Genomic DNA, 19,263 nt, shown 5'->3' with positions numbered 1-19,263 from the left:
AACCTAAAGCGTGTGCAGTTAATCAAAGATGAGCTGCAGAGTTTTCCATAGGAACCACTTGTTGATTCAGGAAATACCTGATTATTTGTTTTTTTCCAAACTCCAAGGGAAAGATGCACTCTCAAACTCTTAATCTACTATGTGACATGGCGTGTGTGTTTTTGGTACCGTCACTGTACTGCTTCTTTCTCTGAACTTTAACCCTTGTGTTGTCTTCCTGTTAAAATTGAACACTTTTGTTGACACTATCTATCTGTGTTTTTAACCTTTTCTTATGATTTTGTCCCTTTTTTCAACACTTTTGACATATTTGTTCAATGTTTTTCACTTTTCTTCTGTTTAACAGTACATAACACTAACTTATTAATTTTAGTTTTACAGTTATTTTTGGAATATATGGTCAATAAACATCTTTTATAGGAAATTATATCTAGCGTTTGAGTGAGAAAAGCAGAAATTAGGAATTATTTCGACTAAAACTAAAGGAATGGATGTTGATGGATAATCACAGACTGGAATATGTCAACTTTTACTCAATACTATTTCAAAACCAATTCAATTTCTTTGCTATAAAAGGCTATTAAATTGAATAAGACATCCCAAAATTAATGAAAATAGAGGTTTGCACTTGCAAAAGAGCGTTGTGTGGAATCAATCATGTTATTTTGGGTAGTTAAAAAGAACATTGATATAGGAAAATGGGTCAGTTTGACTTGAGGACAACATGAGGGTTAAACAGTTAAAAGGAAATCTCTTCTTATTTCAAGTTAGTTTTACAGTTATGGCCATTTCTTTTCTATTCTATTGGTGATGATAACGTGGTAGCAAGAAAAACTGGTACAAATGTTTAGGTTTTTCCTAATGTCATCTAGCTTGTTGCAAGAGTAAAACATAGTTCATAGAGTAGCTAAGTGGGTGATGACGGACTGATTATCTCACTAAATCCGACTGCGTTTTGGCCATAATGGGGAGAGATGAAAAGAAAGGCAACACCGACAGATCTTAACAACTGTTAAGGTAACTACTGAATCCATCAGTTGCAATGAGTCATGGTCCGGTAGTGGTCCGGGTCCTGGGAGTTTGGGATCAATGATCTAAACCACCCAAAACTGTAGGTAATAATCCCTCGTTGTATGAAAACTGTATGCACAACTATGTTCAGTGTGTCAAAGTTGAAGCAGGAAGTCATTATTTAAGCTGTGATGGACATTTACAACTGACAGTCGGGTGATGGTTTACTGCTCGCCTCCTTTTGGGCAAACCTGGGTCATAATCAACTGCTTGTTTCTTGATGTCTTCTTAAGGATGTGGCTTTGTGTCCTGGATCTCAGCAAATAACGTGGAGAGTATTATTATTACAAATGGGAATGATGTAGTCGAAACTACAAAATAAGAAACCAGAAGTGTCCCTTTAAATGTTTGATTGGAGTAGGAAAGAAAAGGCCAAGGTAAATGTGGGATAAAGCTCACTGTAAGTACCCCCTGTATTATTTTTCATTATTTCCAGACAGATAAAACCCACAGGTAACTATTTTCCGTCTGAAGTTTCAGAGGAGACTTAGAGAAGATGAATTTCCCTCTCTTTCTTTGTTGATGACATTGTGTTTGCATATTGGGAGCATGAGGTTATATCCACGTCATTAGTCTCTCTGTTTGGATCCAGGCCCGATAACTACACCGCCATCATTGGTCTCTTCACTTCGCGAGGTTCCATAAATTGTCTCTTTCACACTTATGTTCACTGGCACTCCCACCACTGTTCCCATAAGACACAGCGCTCGGCTCATTGGTCACCACACACACGCACACCAGGAGGGGGGGTTCTCCCTCGCCAACACCGCTGGGCTTACCCACCACACACACTCACTCACACACACAGACCCTGACTACCAATCTCTGCATGTGCCCCCCAATCACTACCCCCAACTGAGCTCACAGGGTTAGCTGAATATTCTAGGAGCTTTCAATTTTTCAGGCAGGTCCGCGAACCCGCTCCCATCACGCGGTGCCATCACACTCGAGGGAGTTAGAATTTCAACAGTGGTTGGCAGGGTCATCTGCACTCCCTCAGGGATGGACTTAAAAGAAAAAAGATTTGAATTGCCTTTGTCTCTTTTTATTCTCTTTTCGTCTCGCCGCTTTAGTTCTCTGTATGGGTCCGTCATAATTCCACTTCCTGTCTCCAAGGCCTAGCAATTTTCATCCCCCTCAATCTTGTCTGCACCGTCAAATTCATCAATCAAAGACGAGGTCTTCCGAAGCACTTTTTATAGCTCCGATGTCATGCTTCTTACGCCACTGTCAAAAGTGGCGACAGAGCTCCAAAGCGCTGGTCATGCCACGGTGAGGCGTTTATCCACTTGTGAAATGTACTGTAGTGGTCATACAGGATCACATACAGGATGGGAGGAAAGTGGCTTCCAGCTGAAAGAGAAAGGTGGGGGAGGGGGGGGGGGGGGGGGGGGGGGGGGGGGGGGGGGGGGGGGGAGTGAGAAAAAACATTTCTTCTTCTAACTCTTTTGCACTATTATGAATTCCCAGTGAAATGTCTGGCGAAGTAGGTCAATGGGATTTAGAAAGTTTGTGCTGTTTTTTTTTTTTTTCTCCCCTCCCTCTCTCCTCATGGTCTCTTGTCATTGGAAAATGAGCAATGCGATTAGGAGAAGGGAAGATGATGAGCTACAGAGAGCGAGTGAACGAGAGAAGGAGAGAGAGAGAGACAGAAGGCAGGCTGAGTGGTGGTTCGGGCCTCTCGCGGGTCCCTCAACAGCTGACAGAGACCCAGACAAAGAGAGCGAGAGGAAAGGGAAGAGAGAGAGATTGTATCTGAGCTCTGGAGGAAGGGAGTGGTGGATGTCTCTTCATCATGCTATTGAAGCAACAATCTAATTATACAATTTCTCCAGGGAATATGCATATGAGGATGATCAGTAAATAGAAAAAGGTAATTATTTGCCAGAAGTCATACCCTTTGCACCTGTAAGCACTTCGCCGATACACAAGATTGTGCGTTTCCTATAATTCACAATGGAGATAATGTATCAACTGGCTAAATGAGTTAGTTCATTTATAATATCAAAAAAAGGAATTCCCCAGTTATTGAATATTTCATAGTCTGTCAGAATATAATCAGTTAAGTTTGGTCAAATACAAATGGGCCTCTCTTGGTAATTTGCCAGAAATTTCCTCAGGGTAAATCTCCGCCACTGAATGTGATTGAATGTTACAATTAAACGTACTAATTCATTGTCAAAAGTAACTTATCTATACACATGATATATTTGGCACTTAATTGGAAAGCACATTTAGAAAACGGTTTCTTCTGTGACTTTCTACATCACGGCCTAATCTGAATAAATTCCGTCCGCTGTAATGAATTGAAGTTGAATATTCGTAGTTGGGCTATTAGGGAGACTGGAGGAGTGAATTATTTAAATGCTAATTAATGTTTTAAGCTTTCCAACCTGCAATAGGCACATATTATTCCTCTGCCCCCCCCACACACACACACACAAACGGCTTATTCCAACATTCACTAAGAGCAGAGCAACTTCTTGCTCATATTTCATTCAATCGATTCGGCTGCAGTGGTGCTTCTTCCACCAGGAGAGCTACCTCCAGCCAGCGATGAAGGAAGATGGAATCCATCAATACTGGGAGGAATTACTAATCAACTCTTAACTGGGAATTCAGCTGCCCATGGGAAACATGATTCGAACCTGCTTCGGTTATGATTTCTGAAAGGCAGAATAAGCATATTAACGCGCCCATATTATGCTCATTTTCAGGTTCATAATTGTATTTTGAGGTTGTTCCAGAATAGATTTACATGGGGTCATTTTCAAAAAACACCATCATTTTGTTGTACTGCCCATTGCTGCAGGTCCTGTTTTCACCCTGTGTGTTTAGGTCTCAGCTTCAGCTACAAAGTGAGAAATCTCACTTCTATCCTATCTTTGTTGGGAGCTGCACATGCTCAGTAGCTCGGTAAGAGCACATCAGCTAGATAACTTTCTCTCCAACTTTGGTCAGTCCAAGGCAGGATTAGCTGGGAGACGTCTTCTAGACGAGGGCCACTAGTGGAATACCTGCAGAACAGGGACAGGAAGTAGTTATTTTGGAGATTATGGTGATTTAGTGTGTGTTGCAGCAGTTTTTTGCCATTGAGAATGAGCTAGCATGCTACCTCGTCTCGGCTAGTGACGTAGAAAGCCGTGCAGATGTTGGACAGCTCACCCTGAGACTGAAGGTAGAGGACATTCAGAAACCAGTTCTCACTCAAAACAGTTTTTCTTCCAAGTTTGTATGTGTGTGGAAGCACCAGAGACACAAAATAACACCCCAAATCTCATATTATTTTGATAATATGGGCACTTTAATATATATATATATTCACAATTAAAGATGAAAATTTTTGTTAAAGCATTGATTTTTTTTAATCAAAGTATTCCACCAGTGTCCCCACCTGACAAGATTACATCTGTTCAGTAAATGCTTTGTGTTCTGTCGCCATTATTCTGCTGCGATTTAAAGCTCACCAGCAGCTCCTGACAGAGCCACAGATATTAGATGAACTTCATTAGCGTTGAAATAGTGCGAGATGTGCTTCAACGTTGTGTTCAAAGCAGCCTGCAAAGGAGTTCTAATGTGAGCAGCAGTGGCATTATTCATGTTTCCACAATAGCTTGTTATTCATCATAAGACAAAGGAGAATCTCACTCGGCTTGACATAGATGGAGGAGGGCCACGAGGGTATTACTCACATCTGTTGAAAACAGTATGCACAGCCAACTGGATGTCACGATACACCATACTTATTAATGCAAACAAAGTCTCCCAACACCGAATATAAATTACTTTTTCCTTCACATCAGAGTATAAATATTAATTAGGTTAAATCTATGATGTATTGTGGTTAGGGAGATGGTTTAGTTGTTTATTGTAACACCAACAGGATGCATTTTATTAGTCACATCATGTGACTCGCTACTGTGAAGTGCAGTATGTACACACGGGGCTGTTGAATTCAGAGCTGTAGTTCCCTTTCATACCACAAGGTGACACTGTAGGCTTACAAACAGCTGCTATCAAACTGCTCACCCCTGTCTCCGGCTCTCTGTTAGGAGCAAATTGATTTTAATTGGCCTTTTCTTTTAAAGTGAACCTAGAGCATTCCAAATGATCTACAATGCCAATTTGAGATCCACCTGCACTCGCTAAAGTCAAATATTCATTATGGCTCTCTCAGGCTCGTATATCTACAGCGCATTGTTCAGCACTCCATATAAATAATCCTACCTTAACCTCAGCATGCACAAAGCATCAACAGAAGGCCTCTGGGATGCTTTTCGCCTTGTTCACTCTTTTCTTTCTTTAAGTAGAGAGTTTGCACAGCTGTCCGGGGGAACACAAATGGCATTACTCTCTCTTCCTGTGGCAGGACATCTGTTGCTTTCAGCTGGCATCCCTTTCGAGTCTACTGGAGGGTGCTTTATGCGGCCTGGTGGCATTATGATAACTCAGTCTATGATGGGTTCTTTTCAGTGTGGTAGGTGAGATGGTACAGGTTTCTTTTGTTGACTATGAAAAGGACATGAGGAAATGAAAGGCGGCATTTATTTTCCTTTGTACTTCAAATACCAGAAACCGCAAACTGCAGAATTTACTCGAGTATTCACTAGAGTACAATAAAAAGGTATGGTCTTGTATTTTTCAGATTCGCCATGATAGCTGCATATCAAAAACCCACTCATCTGACTCACAGGTAGATTTAAGGAGTGGATAGGGTGCTACATACATAAGGTGAATGCATGTAAAGACTAGGGGTGGGAATCTCTGGGCACCACCATTCTCTTCTAAACTATTTTTTATGTACATTTTCATGCATGATTTTAAAAAAATGTACATATAAATCTGAGTTTGTTAGATTTTGACATACACTCTTCATTTCACCATTGTCTCAACCTGTCTCTGTTCATAGTATGTCTATGTTGTTTTCTATGAGTAAGCACATTGTGAGCAATACGATCCAAAGCAGAATTCCTCGTATGTGTCCTCATACCTGGCAAATAAAGCTGATTCGGATTCTGGTATGCGGTAGTTTTAAGGAAATGTTTTTGTCTACTTAGGTTTTTATTGTGTAGTCATTCCATGCTTAAGCCTTAAACATGCTTGTGAAAGTCACCTTCTCTCTCAGTGACCTTCCATGTCAGAGGCTCAGTCATCCCATCCTCTTTCACTCACTCTGTTTTCGGATTTATCTGGAGACAGTAACTTTAAAATAAAAGTCAACACATTTAATAAAATAGAAATAATAAAAAATGTAAATTGACTATTAACTTATCAGAACCGAGCATTGAATCGTTCTAGAGAGAATCACAATGCATCTAACAATCAATTTTTTTTAACCAGCCATTAATATTGCTATGAATCATGGACGATGCATGCATACACAGCCTTCTGCAGCCACTGCGGGGTCTCATGGCTGCCTGAGCCCTCTGAGTGAGGAACTCTTCTCGTCCAGATTGAGGGGCATTTGGCCAGGATAGAATACTGATTCGCATCCTAGTGAATCCACTTAACACTGTACGCCCATGACCTCACGTCCCCTGCTGAAGACAGATATCCAGAAATGACCCTGGCCGTGAACATGAGACAAAAGCGCTGCTATAAATTTTGGATCTAAAGCTAGATATAGCCTGGTTGATTAGTTTAAATGGAGAGACTCATCTCATTTGTATGAATGTGTGAGACAGACAATAGCAACTATGCAAAAAGCGCTCGTTGTTATTAACAACGTATGAAGTGAATGATGATATTATTATTCTGTCTTCTCACTCGGATTGACCAGATTTGTATTTAGAGATAATCTTTGCGTACTCCCGTCCAGACTGGTACATGGTTCGGCTTCGCTTTGCGTCGGCAAAGTCCACATGGAACAATCCAAAACGAACACTGAATCCATCAGCCCATTCAAAGTTGTCCAACAGCGACCATGCGAAATATCCACGGACGTTGACCTGATCTTCCTGCATCGCTAGACACAAACACAAAGTTAGAACACAGAAAACACTTGTAATCGTGTCGATTTGAAAAGGTTGATTCAAGTGCACTATTTACCGTATACCGTCTTACTTTGAAAGGCTACAGCCATCAATGAAACATCCCAAAACAAGCACATAATCAAGATTTCTGAAGCATACAAGTAGAAAGTACACATCCATATAAACATATGTATAACTGGTTGGCCAGATGGGGGTGCTAAGACAAATAACTTCTCGTTGTGGCAATATTTCCTGGGCCTGAAGGTCTGAAAATATAAAATGATTATTTGTAAGGAAAACGTTGGTTTTTGTAAATAAAAAAAAAAAAGAAAATTACACATCAATTGTTCTACCATTTATTCTTTAAACTGTTAAGAATAAGAACTTAAGAATAATGCTTAAATGTGGTTTGTTACACTACCTTTACCTCTTACAATTGGGTATACATTTAGTTTTTAACTCTGCCGGGTTTTGCACATCATTGACTTGTAATTCTCTGAATCCTTGCATGATGTTTTATTAATTTGGATTACATTTTTTTGGGAGATATTTACATAAATCTTCCAATTGTCAATCAAATTTGTCAGGCCGTTATTCATTGGCAGCTGTAGGACCGACGGCAAAGTGGTATGTAGAGTGTTTCCATAATGCTGAATTAAGATAATATTTGCCCCATTGTCTCAGACTCTGTTACTGTCTGCTAATGACTGTCTGCTTGTTTCCATGCAGATTTACCAACCATTACCTTTAAGGAATTCATTTTTTGGATTTTAATTTTGACAGGTCATCTGAAGACGTGAAAGGGGGGGATGACATGCAGTACAGGGCCGCAGGTCAGAGTCGAACCAGCGGGCGCCCTTTCTATTATATTGGTAACCTGACTTTATCCACATCATTTGACTTGTGTGTGTGTTTTCAGTCTAACTAGCCAAAGGAAATTGTGTTAAAGCTGGTTTTTTTGTGCTCTAACTTTTGTGTCAGGTGGATTTTACATGACAACATGAAGGCAAAAGAACACAGTCAGCCCTTGATTGTGTTTTTTTGTGATTGCTTTGTGGTGAAATGGGCGCCTGCCCTACCAGCTGAGCTATCTGGGCGCCCGCGACCATTACCTTTAGCTACTTCCAAGATGGTGTCCTTGTAGAACCCCGAGCGCTGGACGTCCTCAATCCGCAGCGGCCCCACCTGACAGAAGCCATTCTCTGTAATGTAGACTGCGGGGTCGTTGAAAGTGTCCTGGAAAGTCATGGGGCAAATATTATTGTCAAACAAGGCATCTCAGCTGTCACACATTCCAGGGAGAGACAGATTGGTCTGCAGTGTACCGTTTAGCGGCATTTCAACGGTGCCAAGCTCAAACTAATGGCCTGTGACAGGGCACAACAGCAGGAAATTGCAATTGCAAACACTTTCAGCAAAGTAACTGTTTCATTCAATGTGACAGCACTAATGACGCGTCAATGTTTTTCTGGAGGTGTTAGAAGGAGATTACCGCATACAAAATCAATATTTAAGACACTAAACAAATGTCAGGCTGTTCTACTCGTTTGGCTGAAGGCGATTTGTCTTCTTGTCGGTCAATTCAGTTTGATGCCAAGAGAAAAAAGAAAAATGACTTCACATTTCAGCTGATTGAATTCACTCTGGAAATAAAGGATGTGTTAAGGGATACTTTGTGGTGATGTGGACTGAGGGAGACGAACAAAAATGAAACACAAAAGACGGACAAGTAGTTGTAGTTTTACCTTGATGTACTTGAGGAGTTTCCTTAAGCCATGGGGCACTACAGCGAGCCATGACACACCACTAATAGGCCAAGATGGATCCAGAACTTCTCCTGCGTCTCGGTCGCTCTCCATACACATCTTTCCACAACCGACCCCAGGCTTGACTTTACGAGATGTATAGTAGTTCAATGCGAAGAAGTCTGCTGTGCCCAAAACGGCAGGTTCGTCTTTTGAGAAACTGGGCAGTCTTGAGCTGCCACTCCATCCCGTCTTCTTACTTTGAGCGTCGATGGCAGATCTCATTAATTCTGGATAATCTCCAGTTACAAACACAGGCCAGGTAAACCACCCTAGTGTAAATGCAAAGCAGCGTTCGGTGGCAGCGACATCCTCGGTGCAACCTGCGTGTAACGGCTCAAGCCAGTCGCTGTTGATGGCCAGAGACACTGCACCCTTCTGCTTTGTCCTGTAGAAGGAGTCGTAGCTGTGCCAGGCCATGGCGTGGGCACGCAGCATGTTATGGCCTACCAGGTAGGCAGCAATGCCTGGTTCTTTTAACCCCGGGGCGTGGATGCCATTTTCATGGCCAAATTTGGCGCACACATAGGGCTCGTTGATAGTGATCCAAAGCTTGACGCGGTCACCAAATGTCTGGAAACAAAACTTGGCATAGCTGTCAAACAGGGTCGCTATATCTGGTGATTTCCAGCCACCCTGGTCTTGGAGAGCTTGAGGCAAGTCGAAGTGGTAAAGGGTGACCATTGGTGATACATTGCAGGCCAGCAAATCATCAATCACCTTGTTGTAGTACTGTACACCTGTTGGACACATACAGTGCTGCCATTTACAGTATACATGATGAGGTGAAACAGCACTACAGCCATCACATGGTTTAAATATGGCACGGGTGTAATGCAGATATGAAATTACCTTTTTGATTGACATGTGATGTGGTCCCATCAGGCAGGAGGCGGGCCCAGGAGATAGACAGACGATAGTGCGTCAGTCCAAGCTGCTGGATGCACTCCAGGTCCGTGTCCCACAGCTCGTAGCTGTTACAGGCCACGTCTCCATTGTGCTCTTCAAACACTCTGCCTTTCTCATGACAAAATGTGTCCCAGATACTTGGTCCCTTGCCGTCTGCCTGCCAGCCTCCTTAATGCACACATAACGGTTGTTTAATTTCATAAGCGTACGTAGGATGTTGACATAAAAGATATCAGAGTAACATTTGGGACTTTGTGTGTGTGTGTGTGTGTGTGTGTGTGTGTGTGTGTGTGTCTGTGGATTTCAATGAATTCATTCTTGCTGTATCCTTGGCTTAACTCCAGTCGGATTTGTTTTAATATTGCTGCAATTTTCCTTTTGAATATAACCACAATGGTTTGATTTTGTTAGTTTTACATAGGGTGACCTGTGAGCTAGTTCAAGATCGTCCATTGACTATAATCTGAGTTGGTCAAACATTAACGTTACAATGGAGAAAGGTCAATTCTGTCTGTATAAATCCTTGGTTGACATATTAGAAATATATAAGGATCATGTTATCTCCCAAACAGATATACAATGCATATAACATAACATATACATCCCTTCAAACTAGACAGTAGGCTACCATAGCTATATCAAACAGCGTTGTTGTTTTAGGATGACCGTCCTGTTGTCCTGGAGTCATATTTGACCCATTTTTAAAAGTTACTACGTGAGTACTTTGGGATTATTTCATCCAAATCGTCCAAATATTACATGGATGGTTCCCTATAACGCTTCTTGCAAGTTAAACAAAGGATCAGTTCACTACTTTATTGCATTTTTGGTTTTATTTCCCCCAAAAATAACTCTGACAAAAGACTAAAAAGGAGGTTTCTTGGCCATGAATTAAAAAAAAAAAAAAAGTGTGTTAAAAAAAAAGTGTAAAACTAGTGATAGTATATTGGTGTAAGTGATGAGCACAGAATACTGATGGTAATGTTACAACAATGAAGAAAATGTTGGGTGAAAAAAAGCATTAAAAAAGTGTCAAAAAATAGTTCATTTTTTAGTTTTGACCTGAGGGACAACACAAGAGTTAACGTTAGACACCAGGTTCTAGTCTCAGGGACACGTTGTTAGTATCGTTACATTAAACTGCGTGTGTCCAATTCCCCAGTAACTACAGGACTTGATGAATCTTGTGATCAGTTGCCTAACTAACTCACCTTCTATCTGATACGCAGCAGTTGCCGCTCCCCACGCAAACTCTCTTGGAAACATGTTTTTAACGTTAGGATCCTGTTGTGTAGCCTATGAGTACCGCGGTATGTCTTATAGAAATATTAAACTGATCACTTTCACTTCGTCACAGTCATGGATATATATCTTTGGATCTGTGGACTATGACCCTAATAAAAATATGAATTAATTAATAATCCAAAAGATGGACCATGCATACTGGCGTTGCCATCTTCCTCACTTGGGGCCGGAGTCTGCGCAGTAGACACATCATGGTTGTATAGTAAAACAGGTAGTGTCACGGTGAAGTCCCGCCCCCACAACCGGCCGACCAATCAGGAGTCGATCACAACTCCTCATGATGCCCTAACCGCATGGTTTCAAGCCCTTATTTGTAACTAATTACAACGGAACTTATTTGATGAATTTCCAAATGCATGATCGTACCACCACTACCTAACTACCTTTGATCACTGACAATAACTAATAGTGATCATAGTGATATTTTACCATGTATTTTACAAAGTGAGCCTACTTGCACACTTCTACTCCTCATGTCATATGGAAACTCCCTTCTTTCTTCAGATATCTTTTTAATCGATTCACATCTGTATTTTGTTTTTGTATTGGTTAATGTTGAGTAAGTACACTATTGGGGGAATAATTGTTTTGTTTTGATTACATTTTTTAAATTAAATTAATTGTTTTGTGGGTCAGTTGTATGTTTTATTTTGTATTAAGAGCTTTATTTACATTCTGTTTAGTTGACTTCTTTAATGGACAAAACATGTTATTTTCATATTTGTTTTTGAATAGTCTAATTTGCTATTTTTGGGGTAAATAAAACCCCTGCAGTATCACACGCACACACACACACACACACACACAGATACTCATTTCACACAATGCTAATGGCATTATTAAGGTGGCTATGCATAAGTCCTGGGATTTCTGCATCTCTGCACTGCATATTATCTATCTTTGACATTTTGTGTATTTCAATCAATTTATATTAGTAAAAATTAGGAGGTGTTTATCATAAATCATTACAAGCAGGGTTCAATTAGCACCATTTACCAGCCAGAGAACAAAGGTAATCTATTGAGTGGCTGCATGGTAAAAACCTTCACAGGATAAAGGTTAAAGGGTGCTTGTTAAAGGACGCCAAGGTCTTGAAAACAAATATTGGAGGGGAAAGCATTAAGACCTGCTGCCTGAAGGCATACGTTCTCTGGCCTGTGGTCACTTCAACGCTATCCTCTGGTCGATGCAGTTTGAATGAAGGGACTCACTTGACCCGATCCTAACAAAGAACAGGTATTGGTAGCCAAACATTTTTTACTCGGCCTAAGTAAAATACAGAGGTAGGCTACTGATCTAAAAACCCTGAGTGTCACAGTGGGCTTTTAGCCTATATGCAGAATATTTCTGGGATATTTTTTTTATTTAACTACTGTATACATTCTGGGGTAAACAGTATTGTGTCTTATTCTGCGAGGTTAACTTACTAGTGTGAAATAAACGTGGTGGCATAAGACAGACTAGTTTCCTCCAAAAGACTTGATGGCAGTGTGGCGGTAGCTCTTTCAGGGAATTGGATCCGAAACCGGAAGGTCATTTGTTCAAGTCCCCATACGGATCAAAGTATGGTGGTGGACTGGTAGCTGGAGAGGTGCCAGTTGACCTCCTAGGCACTGCCAAACTGCTCTTGAGCAAGGCACTGGACCACCAACTGCTCGGGGAACCCTTCACTGGGCAGCCCCCTCACTCTGACCTCTCTCCATTTAGTGCATATGTGTGTGTAATTCAGGCTTGAATTTATTAATCCTTTGCGGGATTAATAAAATATACATTATTATTATTATTATTATTATAAAATGGAGAATAAACTCAAGTAAAGGCTATAAGTACCTGGAATGTATAACTTACTTACTTTAATCCACAGAAGCCTGAGTGTAGGTAGGGTATTGCACAGCTCAACAGCATGGATCACAAACATGTCTGCTCCTGGTTTTATTCTGAAATGCGGACCGGATACGGTTTGAACTCCGTGGACCCCGGGGCAGAGTCATCGGAGGACGACTTCTTAATGCACAGAGAACTGTTTTTTTAATTATTATTATTTAGATATAACTACTTTTCAAAGAAACAGTGGCGCTTAACGAGCTACAACAACCAGTTTGGATATTGTTTTTGAAGCTACGTAGAGCTTTAAACTTAGTTTTTCGGCCACTTGCGGCACACTTTGAGCTATTGTTGTAGCTAGCTAGCGCTTTTGTGTCCGTGTTTTTCGGAGTAATTTCCTGTTGGTCCTTGGAAAAGAAGAGAAGGGGAAAGTTTACTCCCGCTTGTTTGGAACCGCATGTATTCAAAAGTACTGAAGTACTACTAAAGTGGGTGTTTTTATTTATTTTTTTAATTAAAAAAACTGGCGAGTTTCCAGAAGTTAGTGCAGATAACCTGCGACTAAGGTTACTGCAGCTGCCTCCCGTGGAAAAGACAGCACTGAATTGGACCCACGCTATGCCCAACAAAGAAAACCTCAACAACTGGACAAGTTATTTGGTAACCAGCACACTCGGCATTTAACATTGTCGGACTCGTAGGGTTGGAGGAAATAAACACAGCGCCAAGGTGGAAAGGGAATTATAAATGAGCTAACAAAGGAGAACACCTCTGTCGGACTGAATACCGCCGAGCAAAGGGAAAGCCTTGAGAGAAATGGAGGAGGAAGGCTCGCCTGAACCAAACAAGATACTAGCAAAGGTCTCATTTCTGTCGTTAACGGGGACCTTTTCATAACAAAGCCCCTCAGTAGCTACCAGCAAGCACACCCCTCTGTCCCGTTTAGTGTCAAAACATTCTTTCCAATGCTGCAGTGGGGTTCTAACCGTGTGTGAAAATGAAGGTGGGTCTGTTGCAGTTGTTGGTGATTTTGCTGCTCAGTGGCGGCGGTGCTAGTTCGGCGGTATCAACGGATTGCAAATCATATGATGAACGCTCGAAAAGCGGTGGGAAAAGCCTGCTGTCCGACATAAAAGTGGTCTGCAGCAACATGGAGCTCCATCAGGTGCTACCCCCGGACTCTTTCCCCATCAGGACAGTCACGCTGTGAGTATACAGAAGATGCATTTTGCACTCATTTCAGCTAATTAAACATGTTTGAATCTGTAAGGTTTATTACCAGGTTTCAAATATCCACTGCTGAAGGCGGTAAGTGAATGTTACTCTCGTTCCATCTGTTGTCTTTTTCTAATGTAGTTTAGGCCATGCAGGGACGTAAACATAGGCCATCAGTGATACCTAACACAATTAAAACTACAGTTTCTAAAAGGTCATTATTGATCAATGTCTAGGCCTAAAGGTGGGATTAACTTCCACATCCAACTTATTTCTAGAGGGAAGATAAATCTGGCTTGAATGCATGTCAGCCATGCATCACTCATTCACAGCTGCATACTGCCATGGTGTAAATGTACCCCTCTGTAATAGTAACTGCCTGTCTTCCTGTAGTGATTCACATCCAGGATATTTGGCTACTAAACCAGTGTTCATACAAGACACAATCTCTTACCATACCTCCGAGGCATTTTAATAGAACTAAGAGCCCATGTGCTGTTGAGTTAATCCTTTTGGTGTTATTTTACATTAGGCTGAAATATGAACTGTCTGCTGGGGTTAGATCTAGTTTCTGTGGAACTTTTTTTGTTCAGTGTTTCAAGGAGTGTACACGTACATGCAGTGATTCTATTGAGTTTTACGTTGGTGCAGTATTGGTAATGTTACCAATACATTGTAATAAAATACAACAGATTAAAATACAAGAACATATTAAATACAAATAGAAAACATAACAAACGACCATAAAAAACACCAGCTAACTAAAAGGCCTTCTTGAATAGCAAAAGTTTTCAATTGCTTTTTAAAAGATTCGACAAAGTTCACACAATGTTGAGAGGGAGGCAGGACGTCCCACAGCCTATGAGCCACTGGGTGGAAAGATCCGTCCCCTCTAGTTTTAAACTGACTGTGGGGACCACTGATACCCTCTGACCTAAGGACCTCAGACTAAGACTGGGAGGATGAAGCTGCATCAAGTCAGATGTAGGGAGGACCTTGGCCGTGCAAGGCTCCAAAAGTAAGGACTAGGGTTTTAAATTGAATTCTATACCGGACAGGTATCCAGTGAAGTGACACTTAAACAGGTGGGATGTGTGCTCTTTTGTTAATGAGAGTTAAAAGCCTTGCAGCGTAGTTCTTCTGAACAGCCTGGAATATTATATACTGGAATATTATGATTGTATGTCATCCAAAACACCAACACCAGTACCAGCTGTCAGTGTTACATGTACACGTGTGGCTGCCCTCACAATTCCTAAATACACACATTCTAACTAACTGAGCTGGATTCCCTTAAAGACCTCTTCATGTTCTGATTGATGTCATTAAATGTTACTATGCTGACTGATCAAGTCATACCAGATTTAATTTGAAAAATCCGTTTTGATTTAGGTTTTATTCAGAGAGTGCTTGGCAGAACAGAATAACTGACACACACAAAACTTGCAAAAACACAAATCTAAAGCTGTGTCCAGTGTGCACTTGTGCTTTGTTGGGATGGTGAGTGAAGCGGGAAACATGAGAATACCAGGGCAGGGTGCAGAAGTAGAAAGCAAATAATAGACACAAGGCAAAGAAAGGGGTAATTTGGCTGTGTAAGATAAGTGAGTTTGCATGTTGTAACCAGTTTACCACAAACCACATTTATATTACTTTGAAGCACTTTCCAGAGATTTTTATATCTACTTTCTGTACATATCGGTTTTGTAGTAATTTAAAGACATTATTTAAGTACAAGTTAGGTAACTAATAAGTGATTTAATATTTCTTGACACAATTACACTATTGTAACAAGGAAATGCAGACACAAGCATATTAATGAACATCTTGCCTGTGATATTGTGTGTGTGTGTGTGGGGACGTTATTAAGCTTGTAGTTTGGGTTTATGTTTTCAGTAATTTTATCTCTTACTGCAGCCCAAAAATATCCTAATTATTACATCCAGAATTACAAACATCCAAAGTGATTACATCCTAACTGAATGTTAAATCCTAAAAGGCCCATCAGTAAACTAATATCCAGGCTATGTGCATCTTGACTTAATCTCTTTTTTTAAAACAACAATTTCCTGATTTCTTTTGACTTCCATATTGTAAAGTTTTACCTAACAGTATCAATCACAAGGCACTTCCAAATGTGCTTCAACACACAGCCTACCTGTTGTGAAGCTGTTTGTAATCAGGAGCTGACTCTGAAGTCCCAGATGTTGGAGTTTCCCATCAACACATAAATGCAGCACACTAACAGCCTGTTGAAGGAATCAGTCCGCTCAGCTGCATTACCATGTAACAAAATGTTCACTGTGTGGAATGTCTTGGCTCAACAAACTAACCTATTTCTTTTGAATGAATAACCAGTACAGTACCAAAATGAATGGGGACCATCAGCTGCCAATTGTAGTAATGTCATTGTATTTTGTCTTTAAAAAAAGTTGGAACCGTTTACGTTTTCTTTGTTCTGAATGATCCCCAATACCTTCCTCTACAAAGTGTCCTCTCAGATATTTCTACATTTTTTAAATATGCTGATCTCTTATTATTGTTATTTTTATTATTATTATTTATTACAACTTTTGTTTGTCCAAGTGAATTGATTGAGAACAATTTCTCATATGCAACGACGGCCTGTCAGATTCCCACGGTTCCACATTCCCGCCTGGAAGCTGCCCAGTATACCCCAGTCTGATCTGCCTCCACTGAGCAGCTCCACTGGAGCGGTGGGGGTTAAGGGCCTAAGCTATATGGTGTGCTCCAAATTAATTTAGTAAGCCTTCCATCTTGTCCTGGTGTTTGCTCAGTCTGTCATCTTGTTCTAACAGTGATGGAATAAAGGTTCCTCGTGATTTAGAACTGAGCTTAAGCACTGCAACGTGGAGGACAGCCTTCAAAGTACGACCAAGATTAAATTAGAGAGCACAGACCAAAAGCAGTGCAACTTCCAGCAATTCCTTCCAGTCTCCGCTTTTGTATCTCTGGGCACTTGTCATCCATTGTAGGAAAACAACAGAACTACTTCAAGTGTTCTTCACAACTCCCTGTAGACATGAGTAATGAAACGGCAATTTATGTTGACTGCAGAGGTTTTGGGTGTTAATTTATGACCTGTGAAATCGTCTTGCCCTCTCAGTAGGTGCAGTGGTCCTTTTTTATGACTCCCTTACTGTCTCGTGGTGGGGTTGACACAGCGGGTCTGGACTGCAATTAACTTAAGCAGGGGTCTCGGCTATTAGGGACCTTTCTCAGGCTTGAGCATTACCCAGCCGTTATTTCTCCTTGTTAAGCCAAAGCAGACCTCACCCTGTTTTTTTAGCTTTTCTCTCATGAATTTCCCATTCTCAATACACTGGTTCCTGTTGGGACTATAGTGGCAGTGACTATTTTACCAAATGCGAAATTATCCAGAAATGCAAAGAAGTAGACTTTGGGAACTATCTTGGAACAAGCATCTTAATGTTCCTTTGACTTTTCTAAAGGGATGTTGAACCTTTTGCAACTATTCCTTTAAGTTTCCGTGTATATATTCTCTGAATATATAATATTATGTTAGTGTTAGTAGTCATACATCTCCAATTTAGTTTTTTAATTGTAATTCATTAAGGTTTATCTCTCCCTTAAGACAAATGTCCATTTTAACAACATGACAAAGAACTACTGTTTTGCTAAAGGGATTACTGGCGGCTATATAGTCCTCTTGTTGTTTGGATGATTTTCAATTTGTGTGTTGACATGCCGTGCTGTATATGTTAATTAAAGGCCTTGCCAAAAACGGCAGTACAAGCTAGTTGTAGACTCATTCCATTCATTATTTGTGCCCCCCCTTTGTACTTAAGATTTGCTGTCTTTCTTTTCACGGGTCTGGATTCTACATTCTTTGAGATCTCTATTAACTCTAAACTTCTCGGACCTCTGGGATAGTTGTTGTGACTCCATGTAGAGAATCTCCCCCAGATACTCTCACATGATGGGTCTTACTCTTACATTGTCATTAATGCTAACTATGCCTATCTGTACACAAGTTATTTTTCTACCAGACTTAAATAGTTGCTAGGACTACTTTACCCTGAGATAGAGAGCATGTAAATATGCAGAACAGATCTGCACTGAAGACCTCTCTGTACTGTAGCGTATGAATGAGTGATGCATTCTCCGCATTTGTGGTCTCCAAATGATAGCGCATGCCAAAGTTATCCGAGAGGAAATCACACAAATGTGTTTACAGCTCCCATGTTAGTGTAGGCCTCAGCTAAAACACGAGGGCTTGAATTTATCCTTAGACTCGCACGGAAGGATACATCAGGCTGTGTGAGTCGTCCATACGGGTGTAGACATGAGTCTTTAGTTTTGTGTATCTGTTTAAGTTTTAGCCTACATACCCATGCAGACAGAAAATGACCTAAATTTAAGCTTTCTGTGCTCACCCAGCTCATATTTCTTTACAGGTCTTGTTTAGTGTATTTAGGATCCTTTCACAGGCACACCTGGGTTGGACAGTGCAAATAAGCGCACCTGGTTTGGGCCTCTACAGAGCAGCACAGGATTAATGTCAGGAAGAAAGAAGGGATTTCCTCCCTCGCTGCTGGAAAAAGCGCACACCGTGTGATGACACATTGGAGAGCAGTAAACGGTCTTGTTTCACAGCAGTGCAAACTGGCAGTTAGGGTTACATTCTCACATGGTTTCCTTGAGGCTTCATTCAGGCTTCATGCTTGTGGGGACGTATCTTTAAAAAAAAAACTATGGTAAATACAGACAAATTTGTTTGGAATGTGTGTTGAGTCCTTATGTCAATCATCTCATATGTGTTTTTTTTCTCCCCAACATTCAAAAGCTCCTATGTCATGCTGGGAGCCTTTGGAAGTGTTTGTGTAACTAGAACACAGGTGCCTGCTGTCATCCATGTCCTTAGAGGATTTGTTTTTGTTGCTCTCCAGGCAAGCCATTGGTCAAAAGGAATGCCTCTGTGTTTTTCATAGTAGTTCTGCGGTGTTTGCGGAAGCAAGCGGAATCCCCAAAGGCGAGTTACTCATGGCTGCACATTAAGTCACTTGGCAGCCTTTCATTTCATAGACCTGTTGAGCTTTGACTTTGCCAGGTTGGCTCAAGTCTCATTTAAAGGTGGTCTAAGCTGCCCGTCCCCAGAACACACTGTAAAAAAACATCTC

General features: G+C 40.9%; 2 protein-coding genes across 2 annotated transcripts in view; one reads left to right on the top strand and one right to left on the bottom strand.

Moving 5' to 3' along the window:
- Positions 1-6,646: 6,646 nt before the first annotated feature.
- Positions 6,647-11,227, bottom strand: gba3 (glucosidase, beta, acid 3). The gene is made up of 5 exons (XM_034856602.1): positions 10,969-11,227; positions 9,701-9,925; positions 8,789-9,588; positions 8,156-8,279; positions 6,647-7,036 (listed from the first exon to the last, which is right to left on the bottom strand). The coding sequence occupies exons 1-5, from the start codon at positions 11,021-11,023 to the stop codon at positions 6,834-6,836; spliced, it is 1,407 nt and encodes a 468-aa protein (XP_034712493.1). The 5' UTR covers positions 11,024-11,227; the 3' UTR covers positions 6,647-6,833.
- Positions 11,228-13,883: 2,656 nt separating this feature from the next.
- Positions 13,884-19,263, top strand: part of adgra3 (adhesion G protein-coupled receptor A3) — a 31,621-nt gene continuing 26,241 nt past the window's right edge. Inside the window, exon 1 of the mRNA XM_034856524.1 lies at positions 13,884-14,092. Within this exon, the coding sequence (XP_034712415.1) occupies positions 13,884-14,092 (209 nt within the window). The remainder of the gene's footprint in view (positions 14,093-19,263) is intronic.

Source organism: Etheostoma cragini, chromosome 19, assembly GCF_013103735.1.
Source record: "Etheostoma cragini isolate CJK2018 chromosome 19, CSU_Ecrag_1.0, whole genome shotgun sequence".
NCBI lineage: Eukaryota > Metazoa > Chordata > Actinopteri > Perciformes > Percidae > Etheostoma > Etheostoma cragini.
This window is presented reverse-complemented; position numbering and strand designations above follow the sequence as displayed.